At 42.3% G+C, this 15,479-nt stretch overlaps 1 protein-coding gene across 3 annotated transcripts; it reads left to right on the forward strand.

Annotated features, from left to right (window-relative positions):
- Positions 1-515: 515 nt before the first annotated feature.
- On the forward strand, positions 516-8,433 carry LOC107497617 (zinc finger protein 211). 3 transcript variants are annotated; one of them, XM_016119632.2, is made up of 4 exons: positions 516-803; positions 1,369-1,407; positions 2,151-2,277; positions 6,396-8,433. In XM_016119632.2, the coding sequence occupies exons 1-4, from the start codon at positions 765-767 to the stop codon at positions 7,871-7,873; spliced, it is 1,683 nt and encodes a 560-aa protein (XP_015975118.2). In that variant the 5' UTR covers positions 516-764; the 3' UTR covers positions 7,874-8,433. The 3 variants fall into 3 exon arrangements, with proteins under 3 accessions (XP_015975118.2, XP_015975119.2, XP_015975120.2); XM_016119633.2 differs by having other exon boundaries at positions 516-797; XM_016119634.2 differs by having other exon boundaries at positions 553-604.
- Positions 8,434-15,479: the final 7,046 nt, after the last annotated feature.

Below are 15,479 nucleotides of genomic sequence, written 5' to 3' on the forward strand. Positions count from 1 at the left end.
GGGCTGCCTAATACTCCTCCTCTGTCATCTCCATCATGGCCCTGAATGGTGCCTTTTGCGGAGTGGGGTGGGGGGTGGCTCAGACGGAACCTACCGAAGCTTCCAAAAACAACGTTAACGATTCACACAGTAAGTATTTGAAAAGCAATAAGATAAGGTTCATTTCCTTCCAACTACCAGTGAGTGTAAACTTGAGACAGCTTCACAGAGTCTGAAATGTCAAGAACGCTGCAGTGGTCAGCAGAATTTATGATTCCTCAGATATCAGCCTGCTGACCCTTTATAAAAAAGTGAAGCCCCTCTTACACCCTACAAGTATAGTGAGGTCATTTCCCAGCGGCCTCTAGGCCTACTTGACTGTTTCTCCGGGAAAAGTCTGGTATTGTAAGGTCCAGTTCTGTGGGAACTACATTACCCAGAAAGCTCTGCGTTGAGCGGCAGCGGTATTAAACCAGTGAAAGTCCAGGAATGGATATTTCTCTGAGGGCGAACCGCATTGGGGGGGGGGACTTCCGGCCTGTTCCTGGCTCTCCATCTGTTCTACCGGTTCTCGGGCTCCGGTTTCCACTCGTCAGGTGGAGGCAGAAGTGACGAACGGACAAGGGTTAGAGAAGGCTTTGTTCCACTGCACAGAGAGGCGGGTTTAGAGCCGGGGACATCGCCGCCTAGGAGGCCGGCCTCGGGACGTCGGTGCCGGGTGCGAATGCCCCGGTGCCCTCCCCCATTATTCGGCTGTCACCACTCCATTCGGCCCAGAGGCTTCGATGGCTACAGCCGTGCTCAGGGGCCCGCCTCAAGTGAGTGTGCGTACCCCGGGCCTCACTGCCCTCAGCCCCCAGAACCCAAAAGCCCCGTGTGCGCGCGCTGCTGCCATCTTCAGCCCAGGCCCTGGCGTCCGGAACAGACGCGCGTGGGTGACATCTGGGTGACGGGATGTGGGAGAGGGTCACAGGAGGAGGGACCGGTTGTGTGACGACGTGGGAGAAGGATTCGGGAACCTGGGGTCCTCTTTCTGCAGGAAACAGTTTTGGTTGATCGCGCTGCAGTGGCAGAATGAGTACCTTCCTTCTCAGGGCCCTGGGAGCCATTGAGAATTTTGAGGAAAAGAGACATCATCTAACACAATAGGGTTTGAAAAATCCCCCAAACTCTGTTCAATAGGAGAAAAGACTATAGGGGTGATGAGGACACTGGGGCGCTGGGAATTTAGTCCTTTTAAGAGGACACACAACTGGTGAGATACAGCACAGAGATTAGACAGTTTGCCAAGGCTACCTGGTTCTGGTGCTTCACAGGGGTACAGAGAAGGCCTGAGTCCCTGGAACTCTACCACGGTGACATCTCTCTAAGATCTGACTTTTTCCACAGGTCTCTGTGGCTGCAGAAGTGCTTTTGGAACCTGAGCAGGTAAGTCAAAGTGTCCCAGTCCCTCAGCGGTCCCAGTCATTCTGGATCTTTGGTGACATAAGACTTCACCTGCCATTCTCCCAGCCCTTGGGTTTGGAGACCCTGGAGTCAAGCTCAAAGGCTTGAGTCTAGGCCAGGTGTTATATGGAGGGGTTCCCGTTTCCAGCCATCAGTGGAAAGAGATGTGGAAGCTACTCACAGGGACAGGTCACAGTATCTGAACTTGGAGGTGAGGCTAAACTGGTTCAGGGAATTGCAGGTTTCTTTCTTTCCTTTCTTTCTTCCGTTTCTTCCCTTCCTTTCCCTCCCCTCCCCTCCCCTCCCCTCTCCTCCCCTCCCCTCCCCTCCCCTCCTCTTCCCTCCCCTCCCCTTTTCCCTTCCCTTTTTCCTTTTCTTTCCTTTCCTTTTTCCTGGTGAGACAAAAGAGAGAATGGGCAAGAGTCAGACTTGTCTGTTAAGTTAGGTCTCTATTTTGGAACCAATGGGAGGGTCTGGCTTAGAGGAGGAAGGTCATCTTTCTTAGGGCTTAATAAGCTCCATTAGGTTACAGGGTAGAAAAAGGTAAGCACACAATGATTAATGGGAGTATGAGAGAGAAGATAGGAATGGCACCAGGATCTGGTAGATCCTCTGATTTGGAGATCTTGGAAGGAGGGCGGACATGGGATAGGTGTGTGAGGAGATGGATTGTGGGTCTTCAGGGGTAAGGCTGTTCATGGTTTCATCTGTCTCTCTCCTGGCAGGGATGTGTGACCTTTGAGGACGTGGCTCTGTTTTTCTCCTGGGAGGAATGGGATCTTCTTGATGAGGCTCAGAGATGCCTGTACCATGATGTGATGCTGGAGAACTTGGCACTTACATCCTCCCTAGGTAAGCCCTCACATCCACCCCTGTGCCTCGGATGAGGCTCAGCCTTTCTTTTCCCCGGAGGCAGCTTTGTCTCTGTCTCTCTCTGTCTCTCTGTCTCTCTGTCTCTCTGTCTCTCTCTCTCTCTCTCTCATATTTGAACTATGGATACTGCTTTCTTCCCCAGTTTCCTGGGTGTGTACCATGGTTATTAGGGCTAGGCCAAGCACATGCCTACTTCTCTTCCCTTACCACCTCAACACCTGCTTCTCCAAAGCCTCTCAGGGAAGGATTCAGGGATCAGTTGTCTTAAAGTCGGCTTAATGGATCTCAACTGTCTCGCCCTCTCCCTTGCTGAGTGACTGTCTAGATATCATATATCTCTTCCTTCTTGTACCTGATATTGATTCATGCCTGACTTTGCTAGAAATTGTAGTCACTTACCTGGTTACTACTTTCACAGACTGTTCTTACAAGATCCTCCTTCAAGTTTCTTTAGTTTTCATTCGTTGTAAAGTGTACATAACAAAAAATACCATTTCTAAGTGTTATTCAGTACATTCTCATTTTTTTGCAACCATCACAATCATGCATCCACAAAACATTTTTTATGTTGCAAACTGAAATTCTACCCATTAAATAGTACCCCCCACCATCCACTGGCAACCACCATTCTAATTTCCGTATCTGTGAATTTGCTCAAAGTAGCTTATATGTGTCAGATCACATAATAATTGTCCTTTTACATCTGGCTTATTTTACTTAGCTTATTTACTTAGATAAAGGTTCATCTATATTGTAGCATGTATCAGAATTTCCTTCCTTTTTAAGACTGAATAATATTCTATTGTATGTATGTACCGTATTTGGTTTACTCATTCATCCATTGTTGGACACTCGTCTCTTATGAATAATGCTGCTATGAACATGGATGCACAAATATCTTTAGTGTCCTTACTTCAGTTCTTTTGGCTATGTACTCAGAACTGGAATCATTGTGTGATAATTCTATTTTTAATTCTTCGGAATTCTTTGGAAATATCCATATTTCCATACACCATTTTATATTCCCACCAGCAGTGCACAAAGTTTTCAATTTCTCCATCCTTGCCAACACTTGTGTTCTGTTTTATTTGATGATAACCATTCTAGTGGGTAAGTTGTACCTCCTGGTTTTGATTTACATTTCCCTAACAATGAGTCATGTTGAGCACTTTTTCATGTGCTTATTGACCATTTGTATATCTTTAAAGAAATGTCTCTTTAAGTCTTTTGGCCATTTTTAAATCAAGTTGTTTGCTACTATTTTTGTTGAGTTTTAGAAATTTTCGATATTGTTCTGGATATTAATCCATTATCACATAGGCGATTTGCAAATATTTACTCCCATCCTGTGGGTTGTATTTTTACTATTTTCATAATGTCCTTTGTTGTACAAAAGTTTTTCATTTTGGTAAAGTCTTAAAAGAAAACAGTGGAAAAAATAGACAAACTAGACTTTACCAAAATGAATAACTTTTGCCAAATGCAATGTCCTGAAGCTTTTCCACTGTTTTCTTTTAAGAATTTTATGGTTGTAACTCTTAAGTTTAAATCTTTGATCCATTTTGAGTTAATTTTTGTATATTATTCTTACATATGTCCATATTCAGTTTTCCCAGCATCATGTGTTTGAAAGTCTGTCCTTTCTCCATCAATGGGCCTGTCCTCTTTGTTGAAAATCATTTGACCATATATGCAAGAATTTATTTTGGGGCTCTTTCTTCTTTTCCCCACTCTCTTTAGTTCATATGTTTAAATTAATTTTTGAACTAACTCAGCAAAGGAATGAGTAGATACCAACTGTTTCTTGCAATCCAGCTACTTGAAATCATAAGAACAACATTTTGGAACCAGAGAATTGAAATGCAGAATTTTCAAAAAATACCAATTCTAGGTGGCATTTAGTATCCTCAGTATTGTGCAACCATAACAGTCATGTATCCACAGACACAAATTTGGCAAGTTTTCAGATCTGATTTCTGCCTTTTTTCTCTTTTCATCTGGACTCCCACATTGCATATGCTGGTCCACCTGATGGTATCCCATAGGTCCTTATGCTCTGTTCACTTCTACTCAGTATTTTTTCTTTCTGTTCTCAGATTTGATATCTTCAAGTTCGTTGATTCTGCCTGCTCAAATCTGCTTTTGAATCCCTCTAGTGATTTTTTCATTTAGTCATTGTACATTTCAGCTCCAAAATTTCTTTTCTGATTCTTTTTTATGTTTATTTCTTCATCGATATTTCCATTTTGCTCATGCAACATTTTCTGGACTTTATCCACATTTTCTTTTAGTTCTTTGCCCATCTTTCAGTTATTTGTTTCGAAGTCTTTATCTAGTAAATGCACCATCTGGTCTTAAAGTATTTCTCATGAGTTTTTTTTTTTTTTTTCTGTAGACTGGGCCATAGTTTCCTGTTGCTTTGTATTTCTTTGTTGTTGTTGTTGTCATTGTTGTTGTTGTTGTTGTTGAAACCTGGACATTTATGTCTTATGTTGTGGTAACTCAGGATACTTGATCTCCCCTTTCCACAGGGTTTGCTATGGAGGGAGAGGTTGTTGTTGTTTGCTTAATGGTTATAGGGTATCTCTGTGCTAGAGATAAGTCTGAGGTGTAAACTTAAAAGGTCTTCTGAGGTTTTTTCTGGGCCTATGCCTTTCCCTTGGCATGCGTGATGATTCTAAATTCCCTCACATGTGTGATTGATTTTGAATGTCCTAGTCCTTAAATTTCTGCCTCCCAAATGGGGAATACAAGAAAAATGAAGGGTGAGGGATGGAAGGAATAGATGCCTGCTGTTTTAATCCTCTGCAAAGTCACTTCCACCAGTGAGGTGGGGGCTTTACAACAGTGTTGGTATGGTTTGCAGCAATAGCTGCCCACATCTTTGTTGTACCTCCACCATCAGAAAGATAAGGCAGAGCACAGATTCCTGATACTTAGAGAATAGGGTCCCACCCTGACCTCTGCAAGATTCTCCAGGTACATGTGCATGACTACCTGCTCCTGGGTTCAGGGTAGGAAAGGTGGGGAATGGGGAAGTAGGAAAGGTGGGAAATGGGTAACCAATACCATGCAAAGAGCTGAAATTGAACAAAATTAAGTTAATTTAGAATGTTGTAAGCCTTCAGTAGGCTCTAGAATTGCAAAATAGTTAAGTTAGGTTGATTCTGCCAGTGTAATCATTGTCTAAGTTTGGAGACAGATTCCTTATGCTTCCTACTCCACCATCTTCTCTCTAGCTGTTCCCAAAGGCACTCTTTGTAATATTTAAATACCTTTCCTGTGATTTCTTGTGTGCTGAGTTGTTCTGGGCCAGTATTGGCCACTGACCTGTCTTTCCCTTACAATTTGGGTTATCTAGGTCATGTATAGTTGTTCATCTGGATCTAGGGGATCCAGAATGGACCTATCTCCAGGCTCAACAAGAGTGCCTCAGAAAGAGTCTGACCCAGGTGAACGGCATTTGGAGGATGTGACGTCAGCACCTTGTTCACATCATACCAAGATCCTATCTTCTTAGATTTATGTTTAGGTGCTGTTACCAGTGGCCACACACACCTTACTCTACCTTCCTTTTTCCATTCTTGATACTGCCAAATTGTCATTAACCCAGAGATAATCTCTGTCCTCTGGGCTGCTTATCTCGCTCATCCCTCACATTATTTTCTCCACAGTGCTTTCCAGTACTGGTGTGTCCTAAAGTGTGCACATATCTTTTAATAATTTTTTAACACCAGTTACTTTGCTCTAATCAGTTTTTCATGGGCCTGGATATAGAATTCTATACAGTATCACATATTACTCGCAGGTATAATCCTGCTCATAGCCATGGACAGAAGAATGAGTTGTAGAATGTGCCTTTCACCCTTGAGCCACACCCTTTTTCTATGTCTTGTGCCTGATGAGGCCTGCCCAATTCTGTGACCTTAGGGACCCAGTAGTACACAGCATCTGCTTCCTTAATCTGACTCCAACTCCCTTTTCCTGGAAACAGTCCTGTGGATTGGTTCTTTAATGTGTCAGATGTATATTTGTGATGGTTTTGCCCCCTCTCAAAAAAGTCAACATGTATCTCACTGTCAGTTCTTTGTTTTCAGGTTGTTGGAGTAGAGTAGAAGATGAGGAGGCAGCTTCTGAAAAGAGCAGTTCTGTAGAAGGAGAGTCACAGATCAGGATTCTTAAGGAAGGTTCATCTCCCCAGAAGGCCCAGCTTTTTGAGATGTGTGGTCCAGTATTGAAAGACATTTCACATTTGGCTGAGCACAAAGGAGCACATTTTGGGCAGAAGACAGACACATGTGAGAAACAATTCTGTTTCTCAGCCAACCTTCAGCAGTACCAGGGGCAGCACATTGGAGAGATTTCCTTTGGAAGTTCCATGGACAGAGCTTCATGTACAAAGAGCTGCACAGTCCATGTATCAGGGAAGCCTTTTGCCTGTGGGGAGGTTGGGAAGGACTTTTTAGCCAGCCTGGGATTTCTCCATCAACAGATCTCTCATGCTGGAGAGAATCCAAACAGGAGTAATGAGTGTGAGGCCATATTTCACAGTGGAAAAAGTTATCACAACTGGGGAGAATGCAAGAAAGCCTTCAACTGCATGGACACACTGGCTCAGGACCAGAGTGTCCTCACTCGAGAAGGGCTTTATGAGTGCAACAAATGTGGAAAAGCCTGCACTCGAAGATGTAACCTCATTCAGCACCAGAAAGTTCACACTCCAGAAAGGCCTTTTGAATGCAGCGAATGTGGAAGACTTTTTACCTACTACTCCAGCTTTGTTATACACCAGAGAGTTCACACTGGAGAAAGGCCTTATGAGTGCAACGAATGTGGGAAATCCTTTAGCCAAAGCTACAGCCTCAATAGCCATAGGAAAGTTCACACTGGAGAAAAGCCTTATGAGTGTAAGGAATGTGGAAAATCTTTTAGCCAAAGGTCCAACCTCATTCAACATCAAAGAGTTCACACTGGAGAAAGGCCTTATGAGTGCAGTGAATGTGGGAAATCCTTTAGCCAAAACTTCAGCCTCATTTACCACCAGAGAGTTCACACTGGAGAAAGGCCTCATCAGTGCACTGAATGTGGAAAATCCTTTAGCCGAAGCTCCAGCCTCATTCACCACAAAAGACTACACACTGGAGAAAGGCCTTATGAGTGCAGTAAATGTGGGAAATCTTTTAAGCAGAGTTCTAGCTTCAGTTCACATCGGAAAGTCCACACAGGAGAAAGGCCTTATGAATGTGGAGAATGTGGAAAATCCTTTAGCCATAGTTCCAACCTCAAGAACCACTGGAGAGTTCACACTGGAGAAAGGCCTATTGAGTGCAGTGAATGTGGGAAGTGTTTCAGCTGCAAATCTAACCTCATCAAACACCTGAGAGTTCACACTGGAGAGCGGCCTTATGAGTGTGGGGAATGTGGGAAGTCCTTTAGCCAAAGCTCTAGCCTCATTCAACACCAGAGAGTTCACACTGGAAAAAGGCCTTATGAGTGCAGCGAATGTGGGAAGTCATTTAGTTGCAAATCTGACCGCATTCAACACCAGAGACTTCACACTGGAGAAAGACCTTAGATGTGCAGGGGATGTGCAGCTCCCTTTCATTATAATTACACCGAGAAGAGAACTTGTCAGGGAGCCAGTAACCTGAATTAAAACCCATACATCTGCAAATTCACTGTGGGGAGATTCTCTTAAGTTTCAGGAATGTGGGATTCTTTAAAGAGCTGCATGACATTTGTTACCTGCCCAGGGCCCTTACCAGTTTCCATGACATATTCATTTCATCTCTGCCACCTGGCAGGTTCACATAGTGTGCATCAATCACTACAGAGAAGGTGACCTCTGTTCCCTACCCATTTCCTGGAGGAAATCTTGAGTAGTCTTATCCCTTCTGGGGTCCTCATTCCTTTCATTTTTACAAGTTAGGGCGTGAACCTAACTCGGTTTTGACCCAGTAGATCCCATCTGAGTTCTGCTGATGACTTGACAAGATGGCTACATTTTAAGGACATGTTAGTTTTCATGTGACACTTCTTTCGGATTTTCCCGCCTCCAAGCCACCAACCTGAAAACCCTGCCACATATTGCTTTGGATTTTGCAAAAATAAAGGCAGCATTGTTTATTCCACTTTTGATCTTGTATTCACTGTGTGAGATGATTTCAAAATAGTTTGGCTATGCCAGAATTAAGGAATAAACAGCTTTTTTTGGCATTCAATGCTCTTTGTGCCTCAGAGATGACATGGCAGTATAATGGAAGAATATACCCTTCTTTCTAGTATTGGCATAATATACATTGTTGTCCAGGATCTTCTAGGAAAGACTGCAGGGCTTTGTGGTCCTCATTTGTAGACCAAGTGTCAGGATTTTTTTAATCAGCTCAAGGAATACCCTGAGGAATTAGAAAATTGTGACAAACTTGAGTGCTGCTGGGAACATGAATTGTTTTTCTTGTTCACAGTTGATATCAATGATGCTCAGTAGTGTTGAGGGGAAACCCTACCCAAGGTTTACAAAGGAGCCCTGTGTCCTGATACCCAGAATTCACTAGGTTAGTGTCACTAAGAATATAGGGCCTTGGGGAACCATAATTGGTATTTAACACTGGAGTGGAGACCAGTAAAGTAGATAGAGTGTGCCCCTGCTAAAACTACATCAAAAAGTCTCCAGTCACTGTGACTCTGAAGGATCAGTGTGCACAGAGATTCTCAAGACCTCCAGGCATGTTTATCTTTTGTAGCCAGGGTCATTTTCAAAGAAAATAAGCTATCGGTTTCATGGAATCCCATAGCCTTTCTGTGTTATTCACTGAAAGGCTATTGCTACACAGGCAGGAATTTAAGCATAGATTGAAATGAGATCCCTTAACCCAGTGTTGTGGCTCTGTGACCTAGCAGGGATTCCTGTTGACTCAGGTAGTGACAGACTTCATTGCTCATCAACGTTTGCTACCACTGAGGCAAGGCTGCTCCAGTGAGGTCATCAGGAAAGAGTCAATATAGGATTGGCAAACCTGATTTTCTGAAAAGTGGGAGATCCAGATTTTTATTTTGAAATATTTTGTACAGCTTTATTTAGGCATAATTGACATGGAAAATACTGCACTTATTTGAAGTGTACCTTTTGTTAAGTTTTGACATAAGTATCAATCTATGAAATCTCATTGCAATTATAATAGTATCCATCACCCCTTGTCTACCTCATGCCCTTTTATAATCTGTCCTTCCTCTCCCCGGGCTTCCAGGCAACCACTGATTTACATTTATAATAGATTAGTGTGTATTTTCTAGAATTTTATATGATTTGATTAATAATATGCTTATTTCTGATTTCATTCATGGTTCTTTATTTTGAGATTCTTTAATGATGCTTACATGAGTAGTTCATTTTTATTGCCGAGTACTTAATCTTTTCTATGGATAGCCCTTTGTTTATCCACTGATCTTTTTACGGGCACTTGGGTTACTTCCAGTTTTGGCTATTGCAAATAAAGGCTGCTGGAACATTTATGTGTAATACTTAGATGTACATATTTATGTTTCACTTTTCTTGTGTTAGTAACTCAAAGTATAATGCCTGAGTCATAAGATAGGTGAATGTTGAAATTGTTGTTTACTTTTGCATACCTACTAGTAATGTATGAGAGTTCCAATTCTTTCATATCCTTGCCAATAGTTGGTATGGTCAGTTGTTTGACTTTATCCTTTTAGTAATATGTCTATTTTGCTAAATTATTCCCACAGCTTCCCAGTGCAGTTAGAGTAAAATCCATTTCTCATGATAACCTACAAAACCATAGGCATCAGCCCCTACACCCTCACATCCCTCCAACTACCCCTCCAGCCCTACTAGCCTTGATTCCATTAACCAGCCAAGCTCTCACTAGCCTTGGGGTCTTGGTTTCCTCATCTTTGCACCAGGATAGGGTCTTCAGTGGACTGCATAATATCACCTCTTACTTATTGTCTGTTTCCCTTTCTGTGCTATATAGTTTAATATCCATGTTCCCACTTAACCAGACATGAATCCCAGGTATGGGAAGAAGACATGACCAAGGTAAGCCAGTTGGTAATGGGCACAGCTCAGATGAATTAGAACCCCAAGGTGTCCCCAGAGTTAAAGTTTTTAGCCCATACTGCTCCCCTTCACAGGTGACCTGAGTGGAGATGAGACAGGGCCAAGAGACCCTGTTCTAAGCTTCATCTTTTGTTTTATAATGAAGAAAATTGAGGTTATGTTTACTTTAAAAAATATATAAAATAAAACATTTGAAAATGCAGAAGACCTATAATAGTTCAAACATTTTCTTTAGAACAATTTTGGACTTTAAAAATCTGATTTCAAATTTTACTATAAAGATATAGTTATGAGAGAATGTGGCATTGGTGAAAGAATAGATAATAGAGGCCAGATATAGACCCAAATGCTTACCATGAACTTATTTTCAACAAAGTTGCCTAAGTAATTCAAAGGTGAAAAGATATTTTCAACAAATTATTCTGCAAAACATATTTTCATGCATAATAGTAACCTTAATACTTAAAACATTCACAAATTAACTCAAAATGGATCATAGACTTTAATATAAAAAATAAAAATATATACCATTTTAAATATAGTGTATACTCTTTGTCCTTGTTTTAAGCCAAGATTTCTTACATAGGAAAAAAAATGAAAGAAAAATATTAATGAGTTTAATAAAATTTAAAATTCTGTAGTTCAAAGATAGTGTTAAGAAAATGAAAACTAGTTATAGCCTACAAAAAAAATTTTGCAAAACCTGTATCTGATAAATGGTGGGTATCCAGAGTATATAATAAGATAAATAACATTATTAAAAATGGGTGAAATATTTGAACACATTTCACAAAAGAGGTATGAGTGGTAAATAAGCACATGAAAATAAGTCCAGCATTATTGATATTTAAGGACATATAAATGCAAACCACAGTGAAATACCACTACAAACTCATTTCAATGGGAAACATTTAAAGAGGGACAATACCTCACTGTCGAAGATGTGAAACAACTCATACATTGCTGGTGGGGATAAGAGAGAGTAAAAATAAATTTGGAAAATACCGGCAGGTAATAATCTATCTGCTCATCAATTGACAAGATCTTATTCCTAAGCATAACCACAAGAGAAAAGGGAACCTGTGTCTACAGGAATACTTATATTTGTACAGTCCCAGCAACTATAGTCTTCAAAGCCAAATAGTGGATAACAAAAATGAATATCCATCCATGAATGGGTAAGAAATTATATTTATAAATATAATACTCATCAATATAAAGTAATGAATTACTAATACAAGAAAAAACATAATCAGCATGAGTGTATATTTCATCTAGAAAACAACAACAGCCTTAGAGAAACCAAAGCCTCCTACTGAGTTTGGACGTTAACATCTAACAAGAAGACAATATAAAGCCTTGGTATGGCCCTCCGTGCCATACCCCAGGTTCTGATAGGCCAGCCAACATGAAGGAAACAGATTTGCTCCTCTCCTCTGAGCTGTATTAAATGACTAAAGACCGAGGGCGCTTGGGAGATAGGAGAGAGCTCTACAGTTCACACCGGGGTCTCCACCAAAGTATCAACCTTCCTTTTTTGCCTCTCCTGTCCCAGACCCTTCCCCATTCACTCACTTTAAAACCAGCTGCACCATTTCCTGTTTAGGACCCCTGCCTTCTTACCTTCTGGCCATTCTTTGTTATTCCTACCAGCCTCGATACGTCCAACCTCCAGTAAAATCTCATAGTGCCCCCAATAATAATCACCTGTCCCCTTAGCCACCCACACAGATCTTTCCACCTTGTTCCTGAACTGCTTCTGCCACCTCCTCTCACATGCTTTAGAGTCAAGAAATCCGAGAGTCTAGTACCCATACCTTTGTCTTCTGCTGAGTCATTTCATATTTGTCCTTTCTTTGGGGGATGCTCGTATCCAGATGGAAGTACCCTACTTCTATTTTCTTTATGTATTCCACAACTATTATTTAACAGCAATACATGTTAGCCACTGTTTTGAAGGAATAAAGCAGAAAAATATCCCTTCCTGTAGCTGGATCACAACATTTGTTCTTTCATAGTTTCTATTTTGTTCATTTATCCCTTGCCTTTTAGACGTCGTCTTCAATATGATTCTATGACTCACTGATTAATTCTTTGAATATCTAAAGATCCATCTTCCTATTCTATTCAGTTCTTTCTTTATAAACATTTTCCATGACCAGTACTTCCCCAATTTTTTTTTTAGCATATCTTCCTTTCCTATGGCTTTTTTATTTCCTTGTCTCCCTGATTTTATCTAGTTATCTTAATTTTTTCTTATTTCTCTTCCAACACTTTTTTCCAGATGGCGTATTTTGTTGTCTGTGAATTTTGTGAGGTTGCCGTACTTCTTCCATATCTAATTACTTTTCCTCAGGTGTATGAGATGCTCTGTCTTGTGTGTGTCAGGATGGGAGGGGTGGTGTGACAGCTGATCAACCTGAGGATTCTCCAATCCTCTTGCCCTATTACTGTTTGTTTCAGCACCACAGACTGAAGATGGTAAAGGAAAGTGATGGCTGTCCCAAGGCCATGTAGGTGCTAATTTAACCACTTGTTTTTAACTCTTCCCACTGTGGCTTTGGGCTCTCATCCGAAAAGTCTGAGATGGCCTGAACCTCCCCTGTGGCTTGGAACAAGACTCTGTTAGTTACTGTCACCTAATTCCTCTACGGTGACTTTGGGGTATGATCAACAACCCTTGCAAGACCACCATCTCTCCTGGGCCCTGCAGCTCTCTTGAGCTTTCTACTCCCTGAATTGCTCCCTGCAGCTGCCATACCCTCTTTTACCTGGAATATTTCTTTCACATTGACATAGACTGAATGGGACCTGTCAAGTGCTAAGCTCTGCACAAACTTCTGAGGAAACAATACAGAGCAAAAGAGGAAAAAGTCTGTTAGTGAGTTGGTTAAATTCCATGGTTTGTGTCAGACAGTCAACACAACAAATTAGGAAAATATATTTCTTCCGATGGAGACCAAAGTTATGGAGATAAGTAAAGCAGAGAGGTGAATAAAGACTGATTGGGGCAGGGGGTAAAGGGGTGCTGAAATTTTAGACAATGTGCCCAGGGCAGCTCTCACAGAGAACAAAGGCCTGAAGAGAATTTGTGGAGAGCTGAGCATTTCTCTCCAAGAGGCACAGGAAAGGAGGATGAAGGCCCAAGGTTAGGCGAAGCCACCAGTTCTGAGAACTGCTGGGTCCAGTGAATCTGGAGCAGGGTGACCAGAGGAGCTGAGGTGGGACAGAGTCTCCAGGCCACTGTCAGGAAGCCGGTTTCTACACTGTGTCTGTGATGTTCAGAGTGTGACCAAGGACACTGCCATTCACCAGGCCCTCTTCTGTCTATGGCAGGGTAAACAGAGAAACAAGGAGTAAGGAATAAACTCTTAGGGCAAGTTGACAGACGTGTCCATTGACTCTATTTTCTTGTTATTTTCACATTTCTGGAAATTAATTTTTATTGCATTTTGTGAAGCTGTGAGTCTATGACAGATTGGAGAGCAGGGAGGTCCTTCACCAGAGGCATTTTGAACTCTGGCTGAGTGACACTAGTTTTCAGGAGCCTCTAGCAGAGGAGGGACAAGGACAGGCTTGGTTCTAACAGATACCTTGGACCGCTGCTTTGGGAATAAACTAAAGACTGGTGGGAGAGGGGGAGGCCAGCTGACCTCAATAATCCAGGGGGGAAAGGGTGTGGACTGGGCTGGGGAGAGGGGAAACGAGTTTTATTCTGGATATAACTTGAAAGTAGAAGAAAGACTGACAATATTTGAACTGCTGCCCAAGTCCCTTCCTCAGAAAAACCAACTCCATCTGCTTTCTCAACTCTCCCTTATCTTCTTCCGGGTGGTCACACCCTCCACAGCAAGTTAGGAAACACAGTGATGAGTTTGCCCCTAGCGTGTACAGTTCCCCCCCCACCACCCCACCCCCCAGCCATAATTGCAAACCAGGAACATCACACCATTGAAACCCCTTCCTTTCCCTCAGTCCTTATATGAAGTCTATCAAACATCAAGTACTTTCTCAATGTAAAATAAGCACCAATCTTTCCGTTCCCACTATAATGATCCTAGTCTCAGTCACTGTGATTTCTTTGCTGAACAGAGAGCCCCTCTCTGAGGTCCTGAGGCCCTCTGACTCACCAGCCTGGGATTAGTACAGGAGAAGAGACACGACCCTCATTCTCTCCTATACTTGTAGTCCACAAATCTCAGAGAATTAGAATGTGTTAGAAATTTGTATGAGACTCGGTGATGACACAACTTGACCAGAATTTATGTGAAGCTAATGCTAGTATTTGCATTTGTTACATTTCACTGCAGAAATGTGAGTGTGTTTGATGATGGCCTCTTGCCCCAGGCCCGGGGTGGTGGGGGTGGGGGCATATAATAGGTATTAGAGAGCTGGAGCTGGAGCAGGATGAAGATGACATCAGAGATTACATCAACAAGCAGATTTTATCCAATCACGTCTTTAATTACATCACTGACCCCAGGCCCTATAAAAGGGAAGACACTTCAGATGAACCCAGTGCAGAGAGCCAGTCACACAGCAGCTGAGCCTGTGGTCTGGGGTTACCCAGTTTGAAGTTCAGTCTCCTCGAGGAGGTGAGTTTCCAGAATGAAAGGAAAATTTCCAATTGTGTGTATGTAAGTGTGCATGCATGTATGTAGGCTTAGCTATGGAGATAAAGTCCCTAGGTACAAAGATATGTGAGGGGGAGTAGATTGCAAGAAGGGGGGATGGTCTAGTATGACAACTGCTCCAGCTGTGCTAAATCTAGCCTGTCTCCAGGAGACATTGCTTGGGAAAGTCTGTCTTCATGGCTTTGTTGTCTGGTTGATTGCATGTTTCTAGTAACTCATTTTTACGGCATCCTGTGAAAGTGTTGGTCCATGGCTGATTGGGGCGAGGGTGGGAGTTGAAATTTAAAGCATGACTGTTCAGTTGCTTACCATGTGCCAGCAAATGCTCCACATGCTTCATTCACATATATTAACTCTTAGCTGCCACGGCAATTCTGAGAGCTGGTGTCATTGGAGATCAGACCCACCCCCCGCCCCCATCATACAGATGAGGACCTGATGGATAGTCTATCTGGGGTCACATAGTT

This window comes from Rousettus aegyptiacus, unplaced genomic scaffold (assembly GCF_014176215.1).
Source record: "Rousettus aegyptiacus isolate mRouAeg1 unplaced genomic scaffold, mRouAeg1.p scaffold_m13_p_14, whole genome shotgun sequence".
Lineage (NCBI taxonomy): Eukaryota > Metazoa > Chordata > Mammalia > Chiroptera > Pteropodidae > Rousettus > Rousettus aegyptiacus.